The sequence below is a fragment of the Lissotriton vulgaris genome, chromosome 2_1 (genome assembly GCF_964263255.1).
Source record: "Lissotriton vulgaris chromosome 2_1, aLisVul1.2, whole genome shotgun sequence".
In the NCBI taxonomy this organism is placed as follows: domain Eukaryota; kingdom Metazoa; phylum Chordata; class Amphibia; order Caudata; family Salamandridae; genus Lissotriton; species Lissotriton vulgaris.
Window position 1 is genome coordinate 1863550196 of NC_141687.1, and position 20599 is coordinate 1863570794.

Consider the following 20599-nt stretch of genomic DNA (forward strand, 5'->3'; position numbering starts at 1 on the left):
TGTGTACCTCTTCACAAATGCCATGGCCCACCTCTCCTTACTGTATAAAGTCACACCTTTTACATGTGAAATACGACATGAAAGGCGTGGCCTCCGCATGTTAATTTCTATTCTGACCACCGTTGCATGACGGGTGTTGTTGAATTCTTGTTTCCCTGATTATGATACAGTGTGACTTGTGAGTGATCACTTTCTCGGTGTTCCCTGTGACGTGGCTGCTTGAGGATCATTGGCGGCTTCTTAAGCACTGCTTAGTTTTTATTGAATAAACTAAATATGCATGCGTTTTTGTTGGCGGATCTGCCTTTGATGGGGAGCCATATAAGAGTTTTGAAGGCTGGGGAAATGTGGTCGAACGGAGTACAGATTTGAGTGGAGCTAGGTGGACCTTGGGGATTCCGGTGAGGATGGCATTGCCGTAATCCATTCGCGAAAGGACCAGGGATTGAACTAATTTAAAATCTTCAGTTATGAGAAAGGGTTTACTTTTCTTGAGATGACAGAGAGTGTAGAGGGTTCCTTTAGCAACATTTTTGATGCGTACATTGAGGTTAAGACAGTAATCAATAAAGATACCAAGAGATTTTACTGAGTTGGACAGGGAGAGAGAGCAGTTGAGGGCATTGAGGTCCAAGATCCAGATGTGAATGGGGAGAGGGGTTTTTTAGGGGAGAAGAGTGAATTCAGTTTTTTTGGGTTAGAGTTTGAGATGATTAAGGTAGAACCAGGATTGGATTTTAGTGAGGGTGTTAAGGTGTATGATGTCAGCGTGGGTTTTGATTTCTAGTAGAGTTTGGTGTCATCGGCATAAAGATGGTAGTTGATACCAGCTTGTTTCAGAATGAGGGTTAGGGGATTCCATTAAGAGGTTAAAGAGGGTGAGCTAATAGATCCCTGGGGGATTCCTAGGTAGACAAGAGTGGGGTTAGATGAACTGTCTTGAATTTTAATTTTCTGGGTTCGATATTGAAGATGGGAGACAAACCATTTGTGGGTAGGACCATTAAGGCCGAAACTATCTTTGAGCTCCTTAAGTAGGGCAGAGTGGTTAACTGTGTCAAAAGCTGCGGAGAGATCAAGGAGGATAAGTAGACATGTCTCACCATTATCACGGGAGTGGTGGATGTCGTCAACAATGTATAGTATGGAAGTTTCAGTGCTGCAGCCTTTTCTGAAAACTGATTGTAAGTGGTCCAGAAGGTTGAATTTTTCGATGTGTTTTTCTAATTGGAGCAAGACACATTTTTCGAGGGCTTTAGAAAGAAGGGGGAGGTTAGTGATGGGGCGGAGATTGTTTAAGTCATTAGGATCCGTATTAGTGTTTTTAATAATGGGGGAGATTTGACCAAGTTGAAGGGAGCTAGGGACACGCCCAGTAGCAAGGGAGGTGTTTATGGTTGTGGTCCAGGATGAAACAATGATGTGCTTTAGGTCTTGGACAGGGTTAGAAGGGAGGGGGTCTTTTGTATTGGAGGACGGTTTTAGTTGTACTTCGTGCTCAGTTACAGGGAGGAATTTATGCCAAGAGGCCTTTTTATTTTTTTGGTCATGGGTTTTGGTGGTTAGGTTTGAGAGGAGTAGTGGTGCGAAGGTGTGGAGGGTAGTTTATGGTGGTAATAGGAGAAGGAATGTGTGAGGGGTTTGGTGTGGTGAGGAAGCAGGTGAGTATGAGGGGGGACCAGGAGGTGTTAGGGTTGTGATTTAGAGGAGATGTCAGGAGTAAGTAGAGGGCTGGTTGGGATCTGTGTTGAGAGCAAGGATTTATCTATTTTGGTGGGGGTTTTTTTTTTCTTCAAGAGAAGAGGGCAATTTCTTCACATCTAGCGCTTAAGACCATCTTGTTAGGTGGAGCTGAGGAGGTTTGGTGACTGATAATATTGAACAGTTCTCTAGGTCTGTTTTTGGCCCGATAGAGTTGTGTACGGAAGAAGGATGCCTTTTCGTTAAAGATGTTTTTTTTTATGTAGATCTAGCTGATCTGAGGAGTCTCGGGTTTGAGTGGGAGGGATACTGTCTCCAGGTTCTTTCCATCAGTCTTAATGAGCGTCATTTATTGTTAAGTTCTAGGTTAAACCATGGTTTGGAAGGGATGTTTCTTAGAGTTTAAGTTTAGGCGGGACCAATTGGTCTAGGACATCCGGGACCGCTTTATTAAAGTGATCAGTAAGCTTATTTGTGTTTTGTCAGAGGAGTGAGGAGTAGTTGAGCTTGGAATTTGGACTCCAGCTCATCAGGAGGGATACATTTTAAATTTCTGGTCCATTTCATGGGTTTAATTTAAGTGGGGAGGGGGCGTGAAGGCAATGGTGAACAAAATGAGGTGGTAGTTTGACCAGTCAATAGGAATGATGTTGGTCAGGAAGGCCAAGTCATTGTTGGTAATGGTGGCGTCCAGGATGGCTCCTTTGGTGTGGGTGGGGGACTTTGTTTGAGGTCATTGATCTCGATGGTTGGTTAAGAGGGTGGTAGTGGGATCATTGGTGTCATTCACATTCTGTCTTTTCGGAGGATAAAGTATCCGGGGGGGGGGGGGGGGGGGTGGGCGGGAGTAGATCAAGCATGCTCGTTGAGAGGTTATTGAGCCAGGTTTCCGTGAGGAACGCAGTGTCAATTGATTCGCTAAGGATAGGTTTAGAGTACGATCTGAGAGCCAGGGTGGAGGGGTAGGGCTTCAGGTCGAGGGGGGGGGGGGGGAGAGTGCAGGAGGGAGCTTAGAGGTTAGTTATTTTAGAAGGGGTTGAGGGGTGCAGGTCATTGCAGAATGTGAGTGGTTGGGAGAGGGGTGTGCAGTGTGATGTCAGGAAGAGGGAGGAGGGAGAGAGCAGGGATGTTGAGCGGTTGGGTATGCCCAGGATTAGGGATAATTTTGTCTAGGTGGAGAGACAAGGTGCTGAAGTGATGCTCAAAGATGGCGAGGTGCGATTCAGCAGCTTGTGTGAGGATGTTACCCGTTTTGAAGATGGAGAATTTAAATCCATAGTGTATTTTGATTGGGTGAGTGACTGGGAGCTGATGTAGGGAAATGCTTTTCCATTTGGAGGGGCGTTTGGAATAGAAGATGTAGTTGTTTTTTTTTTATCCTCTTCCATGCTCATGACGAGCTCAGCTCGTCATGACCACACCCGTTTTTATTGCTGTCCAGCACAGCAGAGGAATCTCTCAAGCAGCAATGTGGTTAAGGGGTAAGAGAGGCTGAGGTAGTTATCGACAATAAGTGTTTCAGGGTTACGAATGAGTAGTTTATGTTGGAAGTTTTTCTTAGCATTTTTAGACAGATTAGAGGGGGGGGGGTGGTAAAGGTTGGTCCAGGAGTTAGGGCCATGTTTGGAGTGAGTATAGTCATGGGAGATGTGTGCGTGATTGAAGGGGGGCATGTTGGGATGGGAAGTAGAGTTTGGTCGTGAGGGAAATTAAGGGTACGGTAATGGGGGGCATGTATCAGGGGGGGAGAGTGGGAGGGATACTGAATCTCTTCTGCCAAGTGTTCTACTCTGCTGCAATTATGTGCACCAACAAGATAATAAGCAAGTAAAAGTAGTAATATGGCCTCCACAGGAGTGCAAGATAAAATATTCTAGATGGTCTGGGACAGAACAATTACACTTACAGATCAGGAATGGAAAGAACAGTGCTAAGTCATTGCCATATATGTCTGCTAAGGGATCGAGTTTAGCGGAGGCTCAACGGGCTAGTGAGTTCAACTACAAAGTCTTCAATAGTGAAAGTAGGTTACTAGATTGTCAACAAGGGAATGGTTACTGTGGAGAAGATATCCGCTTGCTATTCTAGTATTTCTACATACCACTAGCTAAATGTTGATAAGCTATCACAAATGAAGACATAAAACCAGTATAGGAAGTTCCAGATGGAGGGTTAAAGGAAATAAGTTCCATAAGAAAACCAGCATTGGCATAGCCAATAGGTCTCGCCTTTGGGACCTTATAAGTGTTTAGCCATGTAGCAGTTAATGTTGTTGCAGTAAGGATATTGTGCTGTAAACTAAATACTTATAAGGTCCCAAAGGCGAGACCTATTGGCTATGCCCATGCTTGTTCAAGTACTCAAGGTCTTGCAGACAGCGCTTGCGCGCTGACTCACTCGGCTTAAAAAAGGCTGTGTGTGGACTACATAAGTACCATCTAGACCTATCCAGACCCCCCCCCCCTCCCTCTCCTGTGAAGTAGAAAGGAGCAATACCGGGCCAATAGGACCGCAAAAGCAATGTAGGTTGTTGAAGGAAGGTGTAATGCATTCGCCATAAATTTAACTAAGGACTGTGGGTTGCAGGAAAAGTAGAAGTGGTGGGAGAAAAGATGGACGGCAGACTATATGATGGTGATGGAGAAATGTGGCACATGTATGAAGATGCAGAGAATGGTTGGTTGTAAAGAAGGGGGAATTAAAGGAGTTGTGGCCAGTTACAAGATGTTCCCCATAACTGAAAATGATCTCAGTTAAAACCAACAAATGCAACCTAAATAAAACCGAACAAAATTATGAGACAGACTCGATTTTTGACAGTGATGTCAATGCCATTGAATTTAATACTACCACATAAATCAGCACATAAAATAAGCATGGAACCTTTCTCATCCACCTCGCCTGTACCTTATTGCATAAAAAAATTGTTTGATCCTTTCATAGTTTGTATATCAAAAATAAATGTTTTGCAGCAAACAGAAAATTCTGAAAGAAGCTTAAAATTATTGGTAATTCCATTCACAAAAAATTGAAACACTATTTGAAAGCCACTTTTAAATGTGCGTCTCTTTACTAATTAAATCTCACACACAGCGGCCTTGTCATCTGAGATATTTCCAAGACGGGCGCAAGTTTTTGGGGATATTAGAGAGATGTTCTTCTTTCTAGAACTTGAATATGGCTGCTTTGGCACAATCCAATTCCCGACTCATGAGAATCTGAAACCGCTTTTGACCTCTTTGGAATCTAATGTCTAAACGTCTCAGACATCAGAATAAAGTAGTACTTTCTATGTCAAAGGGGAAGGAGGGCCTCTCTGAAGAGAAGGACACAACACAGGCAGAAGCATCCTATGGCACAAAGTTTTGAGAAGTCTGATAGACTACAGCGATTTTACACAGGTCAATCAGTACTTATAGAGTGCTGCTAATCACCCCGGGGGGTATCCAGGGGCTGGCGGGTGGTGTTTGTCAAAGAGCCAGGCTACAACCACACACCGGTCTTACCTGCTGAGTACAGGATATCGAGGAAGACACAGCCCTTGAAGGATTTTGTGATCACCCTGGAGTAATCGGTTAGGCTCTTGGAGGGAGAAGGCACCCTGTACTGAGGCAACTGGTCCTGCCAGCTGATGTTTTGTCACCCCCTGGATGCTGACAGCACTCATGGGAAGTCTGGGGTTCCGGTTCGTATTGCTGGCACTGGATCCCAGAAGGAGGACTCCTGTACACCAAAATACCCCAGGAACCCCTTAACTGTGTCTGGTACTCAGTCCTACTGGTCTCTGGTGGCACTATGGCTCAACTTGACTGTGTCCTGTGATAGCAAACCTATATTCCTGATACAGCAATTAATGGAAAGGATTTCTCAAGGCATCAGTTTAAACTCCGCTCTTCATTATACAACTGAGACCTTGGAGCATTCGCTGTGGTAAAGAGTTCATAAAAGAAAACATTAACCTAAATATATGTGGTTTAAGGGGCAGAATGGAATGCAAATACACTCCAAAGCAAATTTTGGCCGACCGATCAATCCGGAAACTGAGGTAGTTAGATATGCTGAACAGGTAGGTATAAGCTGACTCACGCCTGGTAGTATTGCGCGCCTATCTATTTTTAACATCTTAATAAGCAATTACTATTCTAGCCACACGGTGGCAGCCGGCACCCAGAAATGGGGACAGAGAGAACTTGGGGAAAGACATTTCAGCGTTGGTGTTGTTACAATGCTTGTCTTAGACTTCAAGCAGAAGAGCGAGGATATGTTATTTTTTTTAGTTTTTTTTTAGCTTGCATGAGTTATACAAACTACACCACAAAGTCCTTCGTCAGCTGGAATCAACAAAGATGGCAAACAGGCGAACGGTGTAAAAAACATGAACGAATGCCATGAGACCGATGCAAGTTTCTGTTTAGCAGTAGTTGCACTGTACAGGGAAGAAAAACAATTATTTCACTACGATAGGTCTACCGAAGGCTGCGTTATAAAAGAAACCATGTTTTTTTTCTTGGCTTGGGGGATGTAAAAGCCTTTACAACCTCTGCCTGTTTTTAGATCGAGGTTTTGCATGGTGCTCTAAGGAACGAGTAAGCATTAGTACAGGAAAAAGACAAGAGTGCGCGCCTCACGCTGCAAGTAAAAAAAAAAACTAAAAAAAACACGCCTGGCGAGTGGTGTGCGATGTGCGAGCACCATGATGAGAGGAAAGCTAGATGGCGCCTCTGCTCATCATTGTGCGCGTAACTGCACGCTCAAGGCCACCAAAGCGTCTGGTAGGGCTTTTAAAAGCCCAGTTACTACATGTCTCGCCAGACCAGCGCATGCGCTGACTGAGGCGAGCCCTAAAGTGTATGGGTTGATGTTCATAATTGGGCCACAAGGTGGATCTCTGGGCTAAAGCAAGATCAGGGAATTCTATTAGTTTGCCGTGAAAAACAGATCTAGTCTGGTGTACATTGTTTTCTGAAAAGTAGGGAATTGAGGAGATAAACGGGAAAGATGGCTGCAATGGGAAAGATAGTAAGGGGGGTAACAAATCAAAATGGGGGTGAGCGACCTAAGATTCAGTTGGACTCCATCAAAAGTCCTCGAGGGAGCACACATAGGTCAGCAATGTGGAACGATCATCATCATTTGCATGCATTAACCAACTCCATCGGCCCACAAGTGCGTAAAGGCTGCAGAGGTCCTGCTCTCCAAACAGGGGTTAAAAAGGGACAAGTGACTCCCCATACCAGCTCCAAGCAAATCAAGACTTTGAGGTATCCGGGAGAATGATTACAGCTCAATTTACAACATTTGAGCAGCGCTGGGAGCTGCTGGCATAAGTCACATCCCAGACGAGGGAATCCATATCGAGATATCGTCCGCCCAGGCAGAAGGGACATCGCGAGATGGCGGGCTAGGGAGGCGAGCAAGTGACGATATGAAGAGATCCCAAGATGGCCACTGTGTTGACCAGTACGACGGGAGCCACTAATCGGCCCCAGACAAGAACTCCGGCTTAAGAAGTCGAGGAGAGTGGGGACTGCAGAGGGCAAGCGAGCCCTCAGCAAATGGCGGGAGATGGACTACCTGTCGGACATCACTGGTTCAGCTGCTGCACAGATGCTCCCTCCAACATCTCAACAGTAGGTGACCACTGCAGCGCAGAGCCCGGTGCCCCCAAGCCTCGATGGCCTGCAGAGCACTCAGCCTGAGGAATTCTCCTAGCAGAGAGCTCAGCAATCGCCCACCATCCGCATCCAGACAGTGTCTCAATCTCACCACAAGCCGCCCGATTTTTCAACAGTTTGTCAGGCACGTTGTGCCTTTCACCAGCACAGCAGCACTCCCAATCAATGTACAGACTCCACGCTGAAGCCTACTTGGGCAGGGAGCTCACTATAGTCTCCTTCCCGGTAAATTGTCAAATTTGCTTGTAGTCCTCCATGACTTTCTTTGTTGCTGATGATTGCTGTGGATGGGGGAGTGGAGGGGGCATAACCAGGGATTGTGATCCCAAGCCCAGGCGGTATAGTGTGCAGACCGGCATACACCACGGCTAATTCTAATGACCAGGATAATATTTCACTTGGGAGTACACAGTGAAGAGCGAAAAACGCCAATACGGGGTCAAACAGGAAGGGATAATTTCAGTCCAAGACAAGGTTTCAAGGCCGAAGGAATCCAAGATGTTCCTTAAAGACACGTGTATGTGTCAATCAATATATGTATCCGGCCCTGTGTCTTAGCAGTAACCAATTCATTCCGAGTATAGCCATCTAGTGTTGCATTATATGCCTGAATAGTGTACTCGAATACTGTGATACACTCTAGGAAACCTGACCGGGTTGGAATTATCAACGGTACTGGGATTATACATACTGTCTACCTAGACTTTGGCCCTGAAGAGTCGGAGAGCACTGTTTCTCTGACGAACACGTGTCGGCTTGCTGCTCTCTGTGCCAATACACATTAAAAGGAACCAAGAAAACCACAGCAAATTTTGTTTTGTTATACTGAATACGAATACACACTGTTTAGGTTCGACTGCTTATGTGTGCACAGGACTGTTGCAATTGTTGTATGTGGTTGGTTTGCCACCACAAAGAAAGGGGTTGGTAGAGTCGACTCTTTCCTGTTAGCATCATTAATTGACCGATGTCCAATTGACCTCTGTAAACTGTGCAGAGCGCCACTTCTTCCTCTATACTAAAACCCTAGCCTTTGTGTATCAATGCTTGTAAGGCAGGTGCACGCGCAGCACATATACTCCCTGATAGCTCATGGGATTAATGCACCTAAAGCCAACTGCAGATCAACGGTGCTACTCTCTGTAAGGCAGCTCATTTGGTTCCACCGGTCATCTGACTGATTCTGCCCCAGACCTATTGACATGGGAGGCATATTCCTATATCTAAATGAATGGGTTTCCGGCTTTGTACAGCACCTATCACAGCTTTCGTATGGGTGCTAGGAAGCCCCACTCTTGGAAAAGAGCCATGAGGCTACGTAGCTTGCTCAGGATCACACCTTTGACAAGATTTGTAAATTCTGTACCATTCCCAACCAAGTCGGCTCAAAATCCAAAGTCTGGGAGAACATGTTTATAACTAAATGTGTCTGCTGACTGGAGTCGTAGGAGGGGTGGCAGAAGTTACGAAGGCTGAGTTGACTAAGGGTGGAGTGAGGGCAAGACCAGTGCAGGCAAACAGGAATGTATGCCTATACCTCGAATCTGGCAATGGGGACGGGGTTATGTGGAATAAGAGATGGAACTGACAACCACGAAAGAGCAGTTTGCTGCCATTTGTGGGGTGGAGGTTTTTGGGTGGTTATGGGGGAGATGTGCGGGTGGCACCACGGAAAAAAGAAGGGAAGGAGGGTGGGATAGGCCAACACAGACAAAAAGGTAAGAAGGGGGGCAAAACCTCTGACCGTGGAAGGAGAGGAGGGCGGGTGGGTGATCGAGAGCAACACCACAGGGAAGGAGGTAGAGTGCATGAGAGGTGGCAGCCCTAGGGTCAACAGGAGCAAGGCAGGTGGGTGGAACACGGCGGTGGGGACTTGCACGAGGGGGGCCGCTGAAAAAGACACTCTGGTAGAGTAATTACTCACTAAGAAAACAAGCATTTGCAATGCAATAGGTCTTGCATTTGTGAAATGTTAAGCTATTGGCATTGTAAATGACAATGCCTTTTTTATCTGTTTTTAAAATCAACACATAGATAAAAAGCTTTGTCATTTACAATACCTGTAGCTGAAAGTTTTGCAAATTTGAGACCTATTGCATTGCAAATGCTTGTTGAATTGTGTTGCTCCAGAAAGCCAGACTCTCTCAGTATTGGTCCAACACCAGCTGTTGATAATGAGATACTGCTCTAACAGATGTTTATTTGCTGTAAATGAGAGCGCTCACACTCCATACATAATGCCCTTTGTTGTATTCTGTTGCGGTTGGCAGATGCCTTTTTGCATACCAAAGGATTTAGAGCATACAACATCCTGTGTTCATGGCTTCCCCACTACTGTAATGAAAGATTTAGAAAAGCATCCAGCAAAACTTTGTGTCTCACTGATCTGGAGTAACCCACATTGCTCTCTGTGGGAATCTTGCGATCTAAGTCTGCCTCTATCTTCAGTGCTACAAGTTTTTCTGTGCTGATTTGTTTGAGATATTGGGACCTCCTGTAACGGGGAAATGGCAATGTCTTGAGTTAATCATCTTCCAGCATTTGCTGTTCTGTTGATTGGACATAAGTGAACTCCAAAACCCCTTAACCAACATGCTCCTTCTTAGTCTGTAGAAACTTTCCCAAGTCGCATCCACTCAGCTTCTAATGTCCTTTCCCTTTAGTCCCAACCAGTTTACTTTTAAATCTAACAAGTATCCTAATTTCCAATAGCCTCTATTTTTTAATGTGTTTTTTCAGGCTACCATAAGGGAAGCAAGCTCATACATGGATGTTTTTTAGGTCTCGCCCAGCATTGCAGCGCATGCGCTGCTCGCTGGCGAGAGATATTGTGAGAGATTTCAGAAGGGGGTCTTGAAGCCCTGCCCCTTAATTCCATTGGCTGGCGGCACCGTTTATGCTAAACGGTGGCCTGCCATTAGAAATTAGTTTTTTAAAAACCCTTTCGCCTTTTGGGACGGCCCCTCCAGACTGGATCGATTGATTCACGGCTGAAGCAATTTCTTATCGCAAGTAGGCTTGTTATCTAAACAAGACGCCGTGAAGCAAAGGACCCAGTCCGGATGGGCCGTCCCAAAAGGAGATGTGGTGGTAACCAAGAACGTTCCTGCCTAGGATGCTAGTAATTCCCCAGATCATGCATGTTCAACAAAACTACCACCACCCTCCTCGAGGGATGCCCCCCTCCCCTCCAGAAGGCAACAGGCTGCGATACTTGTTTTCTAACTGCGTGAGGGCCTAAGGCCCCAACGCTTACAGAACATAGTAAACGCTATATAACCGAACCATTCAATAGTTGCTTCTATGTCAACCCCCCCCCCCTACCCCCCCCCCATCCCCCGGGGCGGACCAGTTCCCCGCACATCGATGAGACCATAGTTGGCAGCAACTATGGCAACGCTGGACTCCGAGGAAGGCCCACCCTCTGCCCCTCCTCTCTACAGCTGCTTCCTTGTTCCTGGTATCCTCCCTCCCCACTCTGCAGCTCTGCTTTCCTCCCCCCCCCCCGTCAGTCCGGGTTCTGGTGCAGTTCGAAGTCTTATTGCTGCGCCCCTGGCTCAGGCTGGCCCCTGTGATCCGCCTCCTAAGTTCCCATCTGCCATTACCTCTCCGGCTCGGGTGTGCCCTCCCTCCCGAAGGGCATGCATGGTGAGAAGCACTGCAGATAGGTGTGCACCTGGGAGGGGGAGGAAGATGAGCAGACTGAGGCCGAAGAGCCACGTGGGAAGGGCTGCGGAAGGAGGGGAGGTGTGGATTGGGGTGTTTTGAAGTGGGACAGTGGTGGTGCTTTTGGCCCAGAGATTGGTTGAGGTGTCGCGGAAGGGGGTGGTGAGAGGGACTTGTGTCATTAGGGGAAAATGGGGGGCGAGGATGGCATGAGATTTGACCTAGCAGGGCTGTGAGGGTGGCAGGGGTCTCAGAAGAGGTGACGAGAGGGGACAATGGAAGGGGTGACAGGTGGTGTAGGAGAGGTTGGGAAAGTAGTGTGACATTCCAAAGAGAAGATCGGATGAGGTTTGACAGGCTGGGTAGATGTAAGGGCCCGATTGGGGTGTCGAAAGGAAGTAACAGAATAAGCGAGCGAGTAGAGAATTGCTAGTATGACAGACGCTCAGTGGAATTGGAGAGGAGAGACCGTGGTGATAAGACCGACTGGATACTGCTTTGAGTGTAGTCTGACCCAGGGGAGACGGCGCTGGTCGGAGGGATTGTCGTGCAAATGGTAAGGGGCAATCAAGGCTGTCTTTGACCATCACATTTTCTGCCAATGAAAAATGCCAGTGACCCATCGGGAAGGGTTTATGCACTCAACGTGATGCCCAGCATAGCGAGTGATCGATGCATGCCTAGCTGTGGCCGTGTTTTAATCTTTTCGAAGTGGTACACGTGAGATTTCTTCACTTGTACAGGCACTGCAGTTGTGACCGGAAGGACACATGGTACACACATTCCTCTATCTACAAGAGAGATTGTTATTTTTTTCCATTCTTGCCTTGGTAACTGCTTTACACACATAGGGACGCTGAGAAGTGCTGAGGGAGAGATGGATCAGATGTACGTACACAAATGTAGTCTGTGGAGGTTGAAAGGAGTAACTTAGTTTGAATGCATCGCCATAAAATGCAGAGTATAAAATGCATTGTGTTTTCAGTCTCTAGAATAGTTGCTTGCCACCTGCAAAGTTAAATATATTAAAATGCGGAACATCTTCTCTGCTTGATTAAAATTGTGGCGATTTTCCAAAAAGATGCGCTTTCCTGGTGCAAAGTTAATGCCAGACCTCCCCTCATAGGTTGGTAGGCTAATATCTATTTTGAATCCTCAGTAAGGCAAGTACCATGTCAGATTAACTTCACCTCCCTCAGCATGCCTTAGAGAAGTGTGTGTGAAGTATATCTTTTTTAATATAAAATGAATTTCTTGTTTACATTTTATTTTCTGTATATGTGGATTTAGTTTTAGAAAATAACTATTTAAAGTATTTGAAAGTCGGGTTAGTCGTGAATTTTTTTTTCTCAGATAGGCACAATGCCAAGATTGGCATGTGAGTGCATTTTTTCTAGATTTGGTGCAGCGAAGGTCTGTTGAGGCTACATATAGGTGAATGTAGATGTCTGACGGTGGCTTTGTGGGGGCCTCTTGAGTGCTGTGTTAATGCTCGCTGAGTTGTGCGCAGGACCATTGGTGCACCTAATCTCACCAGAAAACCCACTAGTAAATTAGTTCCCCCAGTCCCCTTCCTGCGTAGAAGGTATAGTGTTATGGAAGATCGAGCAGCACCAGCAGAGGGCTATGTCTTCCCTATGCTCTATTAGTATTGTAAATAACAATGCCTTTTATTTATGTTTTAAAACCTAAACCTTAAACAGAAGGCATTGTTATTCACAATGCCAATAGCTCGAAATCGTGCCCATGCGAAACCTATTACATTGCAAATGCTTGTTTAGGTCGAAGGCCTAAAAGGCTGCGCTTGCGCAGTCTTAGGCCGGAGATTTAATGAGTCTGAGTAGCGGCGAAGGTCCCGCCTCCGTGCCCCATCTCTCCTTCATTGGCTGGCTTCCTAAACGGAGGCCAGCCATTGGAGGAGAGATGCGTCACTCCAAACAAGCTCCGTCCTTTTCGGATTTGGGGGCGTAATTTTTGATGTTCTTTAGACAGTGACGTTGTCCGTCACTCAGAACATCAAAACCACGCCCCCAAATCGAAAAAAATCTCGGAGCTTGTGTCCGCCATTTTCGATCCTTCGCAGTGAAGGTAAGATCGTGGCTAAAGCAGAGGACAGGCCTGTAATTTATTTTCAATAATTTATTTTGCAAGTAACTTCTTTTGAAAGTGTAGTCTCGTTGTTGCTGCTGCGTGGAGTGCCAGGAGCGGGGGAGATGACGAGGGCTTCAGAGCACGGCGGAATGTGGGGCCTCGCGGAACTGCCGAAGGAATTTCTCCCCTCTCCCGTCCAATGCAGTTCTCATTGGAGGTGTACAACACACGGGGGCAGCCTTGTTTCTTGTTTCTAAAGAAAAGAGAATGGTTTTTATTATTTTCCGCCTGCCACCCACATTCCCGCTCCCATTCTTGCGGGGCATCGGGACCTCGGGGAAATGTGCTGCATGCCCGCCAGGCACGGCGAAACCTGGTTTGTGGTTTCTGCGCGGCAGACAACGGAGAAAGGAGGCGGATCGAATGCCGCGGATTGAGGCAGATGTCGGGAGCAAAAAGCTACGTGTGGGTCTAAAGAAGACATGGGCCCGCTGCGGGAATGCATTGCGCGGTGTCTCACAAGCGACGCACAACCTCGGTGGCCATGAGGTCCAGAAGGAGGGGAAGGTGAGTGTTAGGAAACGTACACTCGCATGCGGTTGTGTGGGTATCATTGGTGATTTTCAAATCACCCGGCCGTCCAGACTCTGCTCCCGGCATCAGCAGCTCGGCCCGCTCCAGCAGACCGAGGCACCGTGGGAGATGATCAGACGGGCGGAAGGAGAGCAGCGCGCTGAGCATCTCTTGCATGTTTAGACATGGGGGTGCCTGCGGGGTTTCAATGTGCTAATCACCCTCCCAGTCCTTGACACAGGGCAGCGCGTGCTCACCAACGCATGTGTCCCCTCCGCGTGTAACTCCTGATTTTAACATGCTCTCCTCTTCTTCTCCTCCCGCCCCCCAGCCACCCGCTCTTCTCCCCCGTTCTCGCCCTGGTCTTGTGAGCTGGCCACCTGCAACTCCCCCCCCCCCCCCCCCCCCCCCCCCCCCCCCCCCCCCCCCCCCCCAGCCCGGCATGGCGATGTCTGCTCCTCCGACTCTTTTTTAACGAGGACATCGCAGTGTTCACCAAACAGGTCTCCGCATTTTATCCACCTTTGCCCCTTCACCCACCCGAAATACCACACACTGGCCCGGCAGGGCACACTGGCTGGCTGCAAACAGCCGCTGCACGGTCACTTCATGCGTGTTGTGCTCAGTCCTCGTGCACGTGGCTGTAGCGCCTGACAGGCGGCTTCAGTGCGCTTGTGTGTATGGAGGGTGTACCTGTACAATGTGCACTTGGAGACATTCATGGCTGTTGTAATATACGTACTTCTGCAGGCAGTGAAAAAATCTAGCCGCGATTAAGAAAGGGGAGGGGAGAATGTGCTGCAGCTGAAGGGAGAGCCCTGGACCCATGGAGGTAGTTGCCCGGTCATCCCAGAACGGGGAGAATAACGAGGTGAGGTTATTATCTTGAAGGGGCTGCGAAAAGGGAGGGGATTGAGGGACACGAGGGAGGACACACACGACATGCATAAACGATCCCAGTTTATTTAAGACTCGGAATCACAGCTCTGCTCTGTGTGGCGAGCCAATGTCCAATCCCAGGCATGTCTTCGCTGGTTCTAGTAGCCCATCCACAGTCTGTGGCAACCGGCTCCATGGGAACACATCTGCAGTCCATGCACTTCTTAGGCGCGCGCTCAACGGCTGGTGCCCTTCCAGACTCTGTGTGGAGATCCCATGTCCTTCCCTGGGTATATCAAAGCTGGCTATCCCCGTTCTGTGCACCCGGCTTTATGGGCACATCTATAATCCCTGCGTTTCTTAGACGCGCGTCCGTATGCCGCCCGCCCGACAAGGCTCTGTTTACATAAACCTGTAGTCGCTTAAGAGAGCAGCGCAGCCCACCTCATGACCTAAATCTCTGCAACTACATACAGAGCCCATGCACTCTCCCAGAATCATTTACTTATCCACAGTCTTTGCCTTCAAATGCCCCCCATACCCTGTGTGGTTCTATAGTCAGCCCCCATCCCCAAGGTGTGTGCAGTCACTGACCCAACACTGGTACGTACACTGCATAGTAACACTCTATGTTCTCGACTTTATATGTAGCCTTCCCCACCCATTTTTTTTAAATTTCTGCAACGTTTATGCACGCCCAAAGTGTATGTTCTGCGAAAGATCAGTGCATAACCTCGTCTATGCCTCCCCGGGTTCCGTGTGCACATACACCCACATGTAAATGCCATCTGCAGGCTCAGCGAGAACATCTGTAGTTCATGCCCTCTGATAGTTTTGTGTTCACAACCACAGTCTCTGCATCTGCAGACTCTGTGCAGGCGCGCAACATCCATTTGTGTCTCTCCTCGTCGTGTGAGTCAGCCCGGGCAGAGGCAGCTTCGGCGGCTGCTGTTTGGAGAGGGCAGTTTGTATGTCACGTGTAGGGGGCTGCGCGGTGTGTCTGTTACTTGGAGGGAGGCGGGAGGGACAGTTTGCCAGTTACTTAACGGGGCCTGGACAGTATCTGGGAAGGAGGGTCCGTGCGCCTAGTGGGGAGGGAGGGTTTTTGTCGGTTCTAAGGAGGGCCTGGACATTGTATCTGTAATAGGGGGTGGGGGGCGCGGGAAGTTCTGCAGTGTGTGTAATATGGCGGAGAGGACCCGCTGCCCGGTGAAAGCAGTGTAGCTGGTACAAGGGTTAGCAATGTGTCTGTTATTGCTAGGAGGTAGTGTGTTAGTAGTACAGGGCTGTCCAGCGTAGGCGCAAGAGGGCTTGATCTACGCCTGATAACCACGGACTATAGACATTGTTGCATTTACCATAGACTATAGTTATTTGACTTTATGTGAGTATCTTGGAGCCCTCGCAGCGACCAGGCCCTCCTGGGCCTACGTTGGGCCCCCATGGCCTGGCGCGTCCGGACAGTGCAGTGCGTCTGTGTCTGGAGCGGGCTGGAGTCTGCGGACATCACATATGCAAAAAAAAAAAGCTAATGCCAATAGAAATGACAATTCCATTTATTTAGGGATAACAAAAAGATAAAAAATGATCAATACCAATAGCTCTACCTATAATATTGCCGAGACCATTGCATTGTAAATGCTTGTTTTATAGCTTCCTATACGGACACTGAATTGAGTCAATGTATAAACAGTGGTATGAATAGTCTTGGTATATATGGACAAAAGAAGTTCTGAAGGACATGTTCTCTGTTGTAGTCGTAGTTGCACCTGTTACACACCAACAACCATTCGTAGTCACTGCTACTATTTCAAAACCGTAATTGACATAGGTAAAGTTAAATTCCAGTTTAAACCTCCGACAGTTGACAGTAACTCCTAGGTCACCAAAATCAAAAAAGTCTATTTGTGCTAAGGGTAGGTTTATTTCTTACTCATGAGGGTTTTCCTTTTTTAAATGTGAGCAGATATATTACCCATGTTCTTTGGTTTCTCTATTTTTAGAATTTTAAGCTCTCCACCCAGTCACTCATGAGGATATTTTGTAAGCGAAGTATTCATGGTCTGATTTATTTTTTGTTAAATAACAAACTTTTCAAACTGCAGGTCCAGTCTCTGACTACTGTAAGAGGCAAGATAGTGGAAGGGCTTTATAGGACACTCAGGTTGAGTCTGCAAAATGTATTTATTAAAAAAGAAGAAAAAAACCTTATCACAAGTCCCCCACCAGGAACCCGGTATTCACTGAGGAGAACGGCTCCCGCAGGAGAGGTAACGCGCACACACAGCTGAGACCGGAAGCTCCTAGATTAAATTCCCATGGTTAAAACGTAAGCTACTTTAAGCAATACGTGCAGGATTGAGATGTGAAGCAGCAAAACAGTGTATTCTTTAATGGTTTCTAACATGAGGATCTAGATTGAAAACCTTTTTTCCCTTAAATTCATGTTTGAGGTGCCAAGGAAACAAAAATCTGCCTCGCTACAAAACTAGGTCTTTGGTTACTAGATTAATTGGCCTAAGAAAGGGGTTGTTGATACAGGTTACATGATCCGAGGTTAGCACAGCTACATTTTAACATACTTGTCACTTCAGACAAATGCAGGTGTTCAATGGTTGGTCACATATCCGCCCTAAATTAGTGTACTGCTGAACGTGCATGTATTTATCCTTGGCAGTGGGGGACAAAAGGTGAGTGATCCCCTCCCCATAAAGCTTATGTAGGGCAGAAACTATCCCAGAAGCAAAAAGCAACCGGCAAATAGTAATGCCAATGTCTCTTCCTGAGTTTTCCTTCTACCAAGTAAGTTTTTTTTAGTTTAGGTATTAAGTGTATATTCACCGTATTTCCAAGTACCTGTTAATGTTCAGTCATAGTGTATCTTGTTGATCCCATGATTTCACTATTTTGGACAGAGAAGAAGCTGGGATGAAGAACCAGATTTTAGAATCAGCAGTAACTCGCTGTCTAGGCCATATTTCTTACCTCTGCCATTCCTTCCTTAAACTTTACTTTTTCACTTTTCTTTTGTTTCCTACCTTTTTTAATTCCTTTCTCCATCTGTCTGTCCTTTCTCGATCCTTTCATTACTCCATTATCCATGTACACGCTTAATTTCTTCTGTCTATTTCCAATCTGTCCCCTTTATACTTGGCCATTTATACTTTCTTCTCCTTGTTCCGCACGTTTGGTTATTATTTCTGCATTTTGTTTTGCCATCAGTCTAATTTTCTTTAATTCCTCCTTTTCTAGTTTTTATTTGCCATTCTTTTTTCCCTATATTTACTCAGGTTTCTCTATTTCGTTCCTCATTCCTTTACTTGCTGTACTATTTAACTCCTTTTTTTCCTAATCTTCAACTCCTCCTTTTAATACCTTCCTCCCTTCTTTTGTAACTACCATTTCTTTGTTTTCCTACATCTGTAATTTTTTTTCCTTCACTATGCTTCTTGCATTCCATCTCATTTGGACTCTGCTCTCTGCATCCCGTATCTTTGCTTACCGAGACCCAGTAGCACCAGTAACCCTGGGATTAGTAGTATTGGCTTTAGTATTATCCTCTACTTTTAGCCGTCCATTCAAAGCTGAGTAGGTGTCCTATTCTTACCATGTTTCAGCTGTGGTGGTGAATGGGGAGTCTTTGTCTTGCTCTCTTCGGAACAGTGCAGGAGGTTGGGGTGCTGTCTCTGCCTACTACTGTCTTCCTTGTATTGTTGTTCTGTCTCCTGCTCTCTGTCCTTTGTATCCACATGGTTGTTCTCACCTTTTCTCTGCCTGCCACACACACCTTTACCCACTGCTGTCCACTGGGTGTTGTCTCAGGCCTAGTCTTATAGCTGGGGGAATTATACTCCACACGTTCTGCATTTATAAATGTTAGTTTTGGTTTTAATTTCTGAACATATATTGATTGTGCCCCCTCTTTCCCAAAAATAAAAAGCCTGGCTGCTACCTATGACTTTTTTTGATGGCATCCCTACAAAGTGCCTCTGTGTACTGTAACTGAACAAGTTATGAAAATATTTTATCTCCATTTACATGTCTGTAGTGATGAATCCCTTAGAATATAAGCAACATTGTGTGTAAGTTTTTGAGTATTGCTGGTTTCCCATTTAGTTGTAAACCACAACTTAAGCAATGCCATTCCTGAATAGGGCTTCTAATTGTAGACCCCAACTTAGAAAACAAGGACAATGAAAAAGTTTGAAGGGATGCAACGAGGGATTAGTAATCTTCAGTTGCTTTTAAATTGTATGGACTTTTTACTAAAATCCAACTTCCTTAAGGTAACCTTTACGTTTCTTCTTTGCAGGATACAAGATTCCAGTTATTGAAAATTTGGGTGCAACTTTGGATCAGTTTGATACAATAGATTTCTCAGATAATGAAATCCGGAAAGTTGAAGGATTTCCTCTGTTGAAGAGGCTTAAAACATTACTGATGAATAACAATAGAATATGGTAAGTGCTATTGTTGTGAACATGCCATTACTTAAGCGTGTAGGGCATCTACTGGTTTTCTCTTGTTTTTTTTTACCACACCCCATGTTCCAATGTTGGAATACACTTTTGATTTCTTTTTTTTTTCTCCCCATAAATTGCAACAATGTAAACTGGAGTCATTTAATGTCCAGTGTTTTTTCCTGTCAGGTTTTTTATTACTTACTGCGGGTTTCCTCTCTAAACTTGTATTTCCTTAAAATCGCTGATCATACTTACAGTATGGTGGCCAGATTTGGAGAGATTTTGCTTTAACAGTGTACATGGCAAATAGGCAGGGTCACTAGAGTTATGCGATTGTGCGGCCACAGTTTTTAGCATAATTCTAGAATTGTTGCATTTGCCACACAATCCATCATCTGCTGAATAATCGGTAGATTTTAGCAGAAAAATTGTTTCTAGCTCAAACGGCTCAAATGTCACAAATTTAGCAACACGTGTTGCTGTGCAGTGGAAGTCCCTTTGCAAAGGTTGACTAGTCACCTGTCTTTTTCTTATTGCTGTATTTGGGTGTTAAACGGGTACTAATGAAGTGCACTCAATGCCCAGACAGGGTAAAAATTAAGTAATATCACAATACGTACCTTTTTTGGCCGTTTAATTTACTCTACCCTGCTGGCAATCTCAATTTAGCAAATTACTCTTAAATGCATAACACATTCAAACGTCTTGGAGTGTGTCTGGTGCAGAAACCTTGCCTTTTTTTCTTGCATCCCTTAGTAATTAAGCCCTTACATTCAGTAGTCACTCGTAGCAAAAAAAGGGTCCTCCCTGAATGGTGTTTGTCCATTGTCGCAAAAGGATTAGACATTACCCTCTGTCTTTGGCTAACCTGTGCTACCAGGATCTGAAAAATTCAAATCATTCGTCTTTGGATCTCTTAATGGGCGTTCCTCACCACCTGTATTGAAGATGTTCACACTTTAATGTGGAAAGTCAATTTAAAATTTACGGTACAAGAACACTTGTGCCACCGTCTGAAGGCCTGCCAACAATACCTATTTGTGATTAATTTGTTGTGTGGTAGCGTGAAGCTGTTAAGTGAAGGGTTAATATTTTTATTTTTTTACTGCGTGTATAATTCTGTAGGATGAACATTTTTCCTGTAAGATCTTTATTCCTTCTTATGCGGTCTCTGGATTGCTGCTTGGTCCTTGATGTATCGTGTTGATCTTTGTCACCCTCTGGAGCAATTTTGCTTGCAGTGTTGCTTTGGAGATCTCTTTTCCAGTTCTAGTCACGCTTTGCATATTCCATATCGCCAAAGACTGACAGGAGTGTACTCCGATGTTTAGTTTCTGGCCACAAACCTCTTTAACTGTCTGTTGTGAGCCCTAATATGATTAGTAAAGGGCCACAAAATTTTACCAATAATTACACTGTGCCATTGATGCTTTGATGGTGTGGAAAAGTAGTATGCGACTTGTCACAGCCAGTGCAGTTCAGTCTGCAGCAGAAATATCTTCTTTACGGGCTATGCCTTCAGGTCATAGGTCTGCAGCCCTACTAGTTGCA

General features: G+C 45.8%; 1 protein-coding gene across 1 annotated transcript in view; it reads left to right on the top strand.

Moving 5' to 3' along the window:
- The window catches only part of SNRPA1 (small nuclear ribonucleoprotein polypeptide A'), a 107358-nt gene that overhangs the window by 8340 nt on the left and 78419 nt on the right, over positions 1-20599 (top strand). Inside the window, exon 3 of the mRNA XM_086958054.1 lies at positions 18898-19045. Within this exon, the coding sequence (XP_086814180.1) occupies positions 18898-19045 (148 nt within the window). The remainder of the gene's footprint in view (positions 1-18897; positions 19046-20599) is intronic.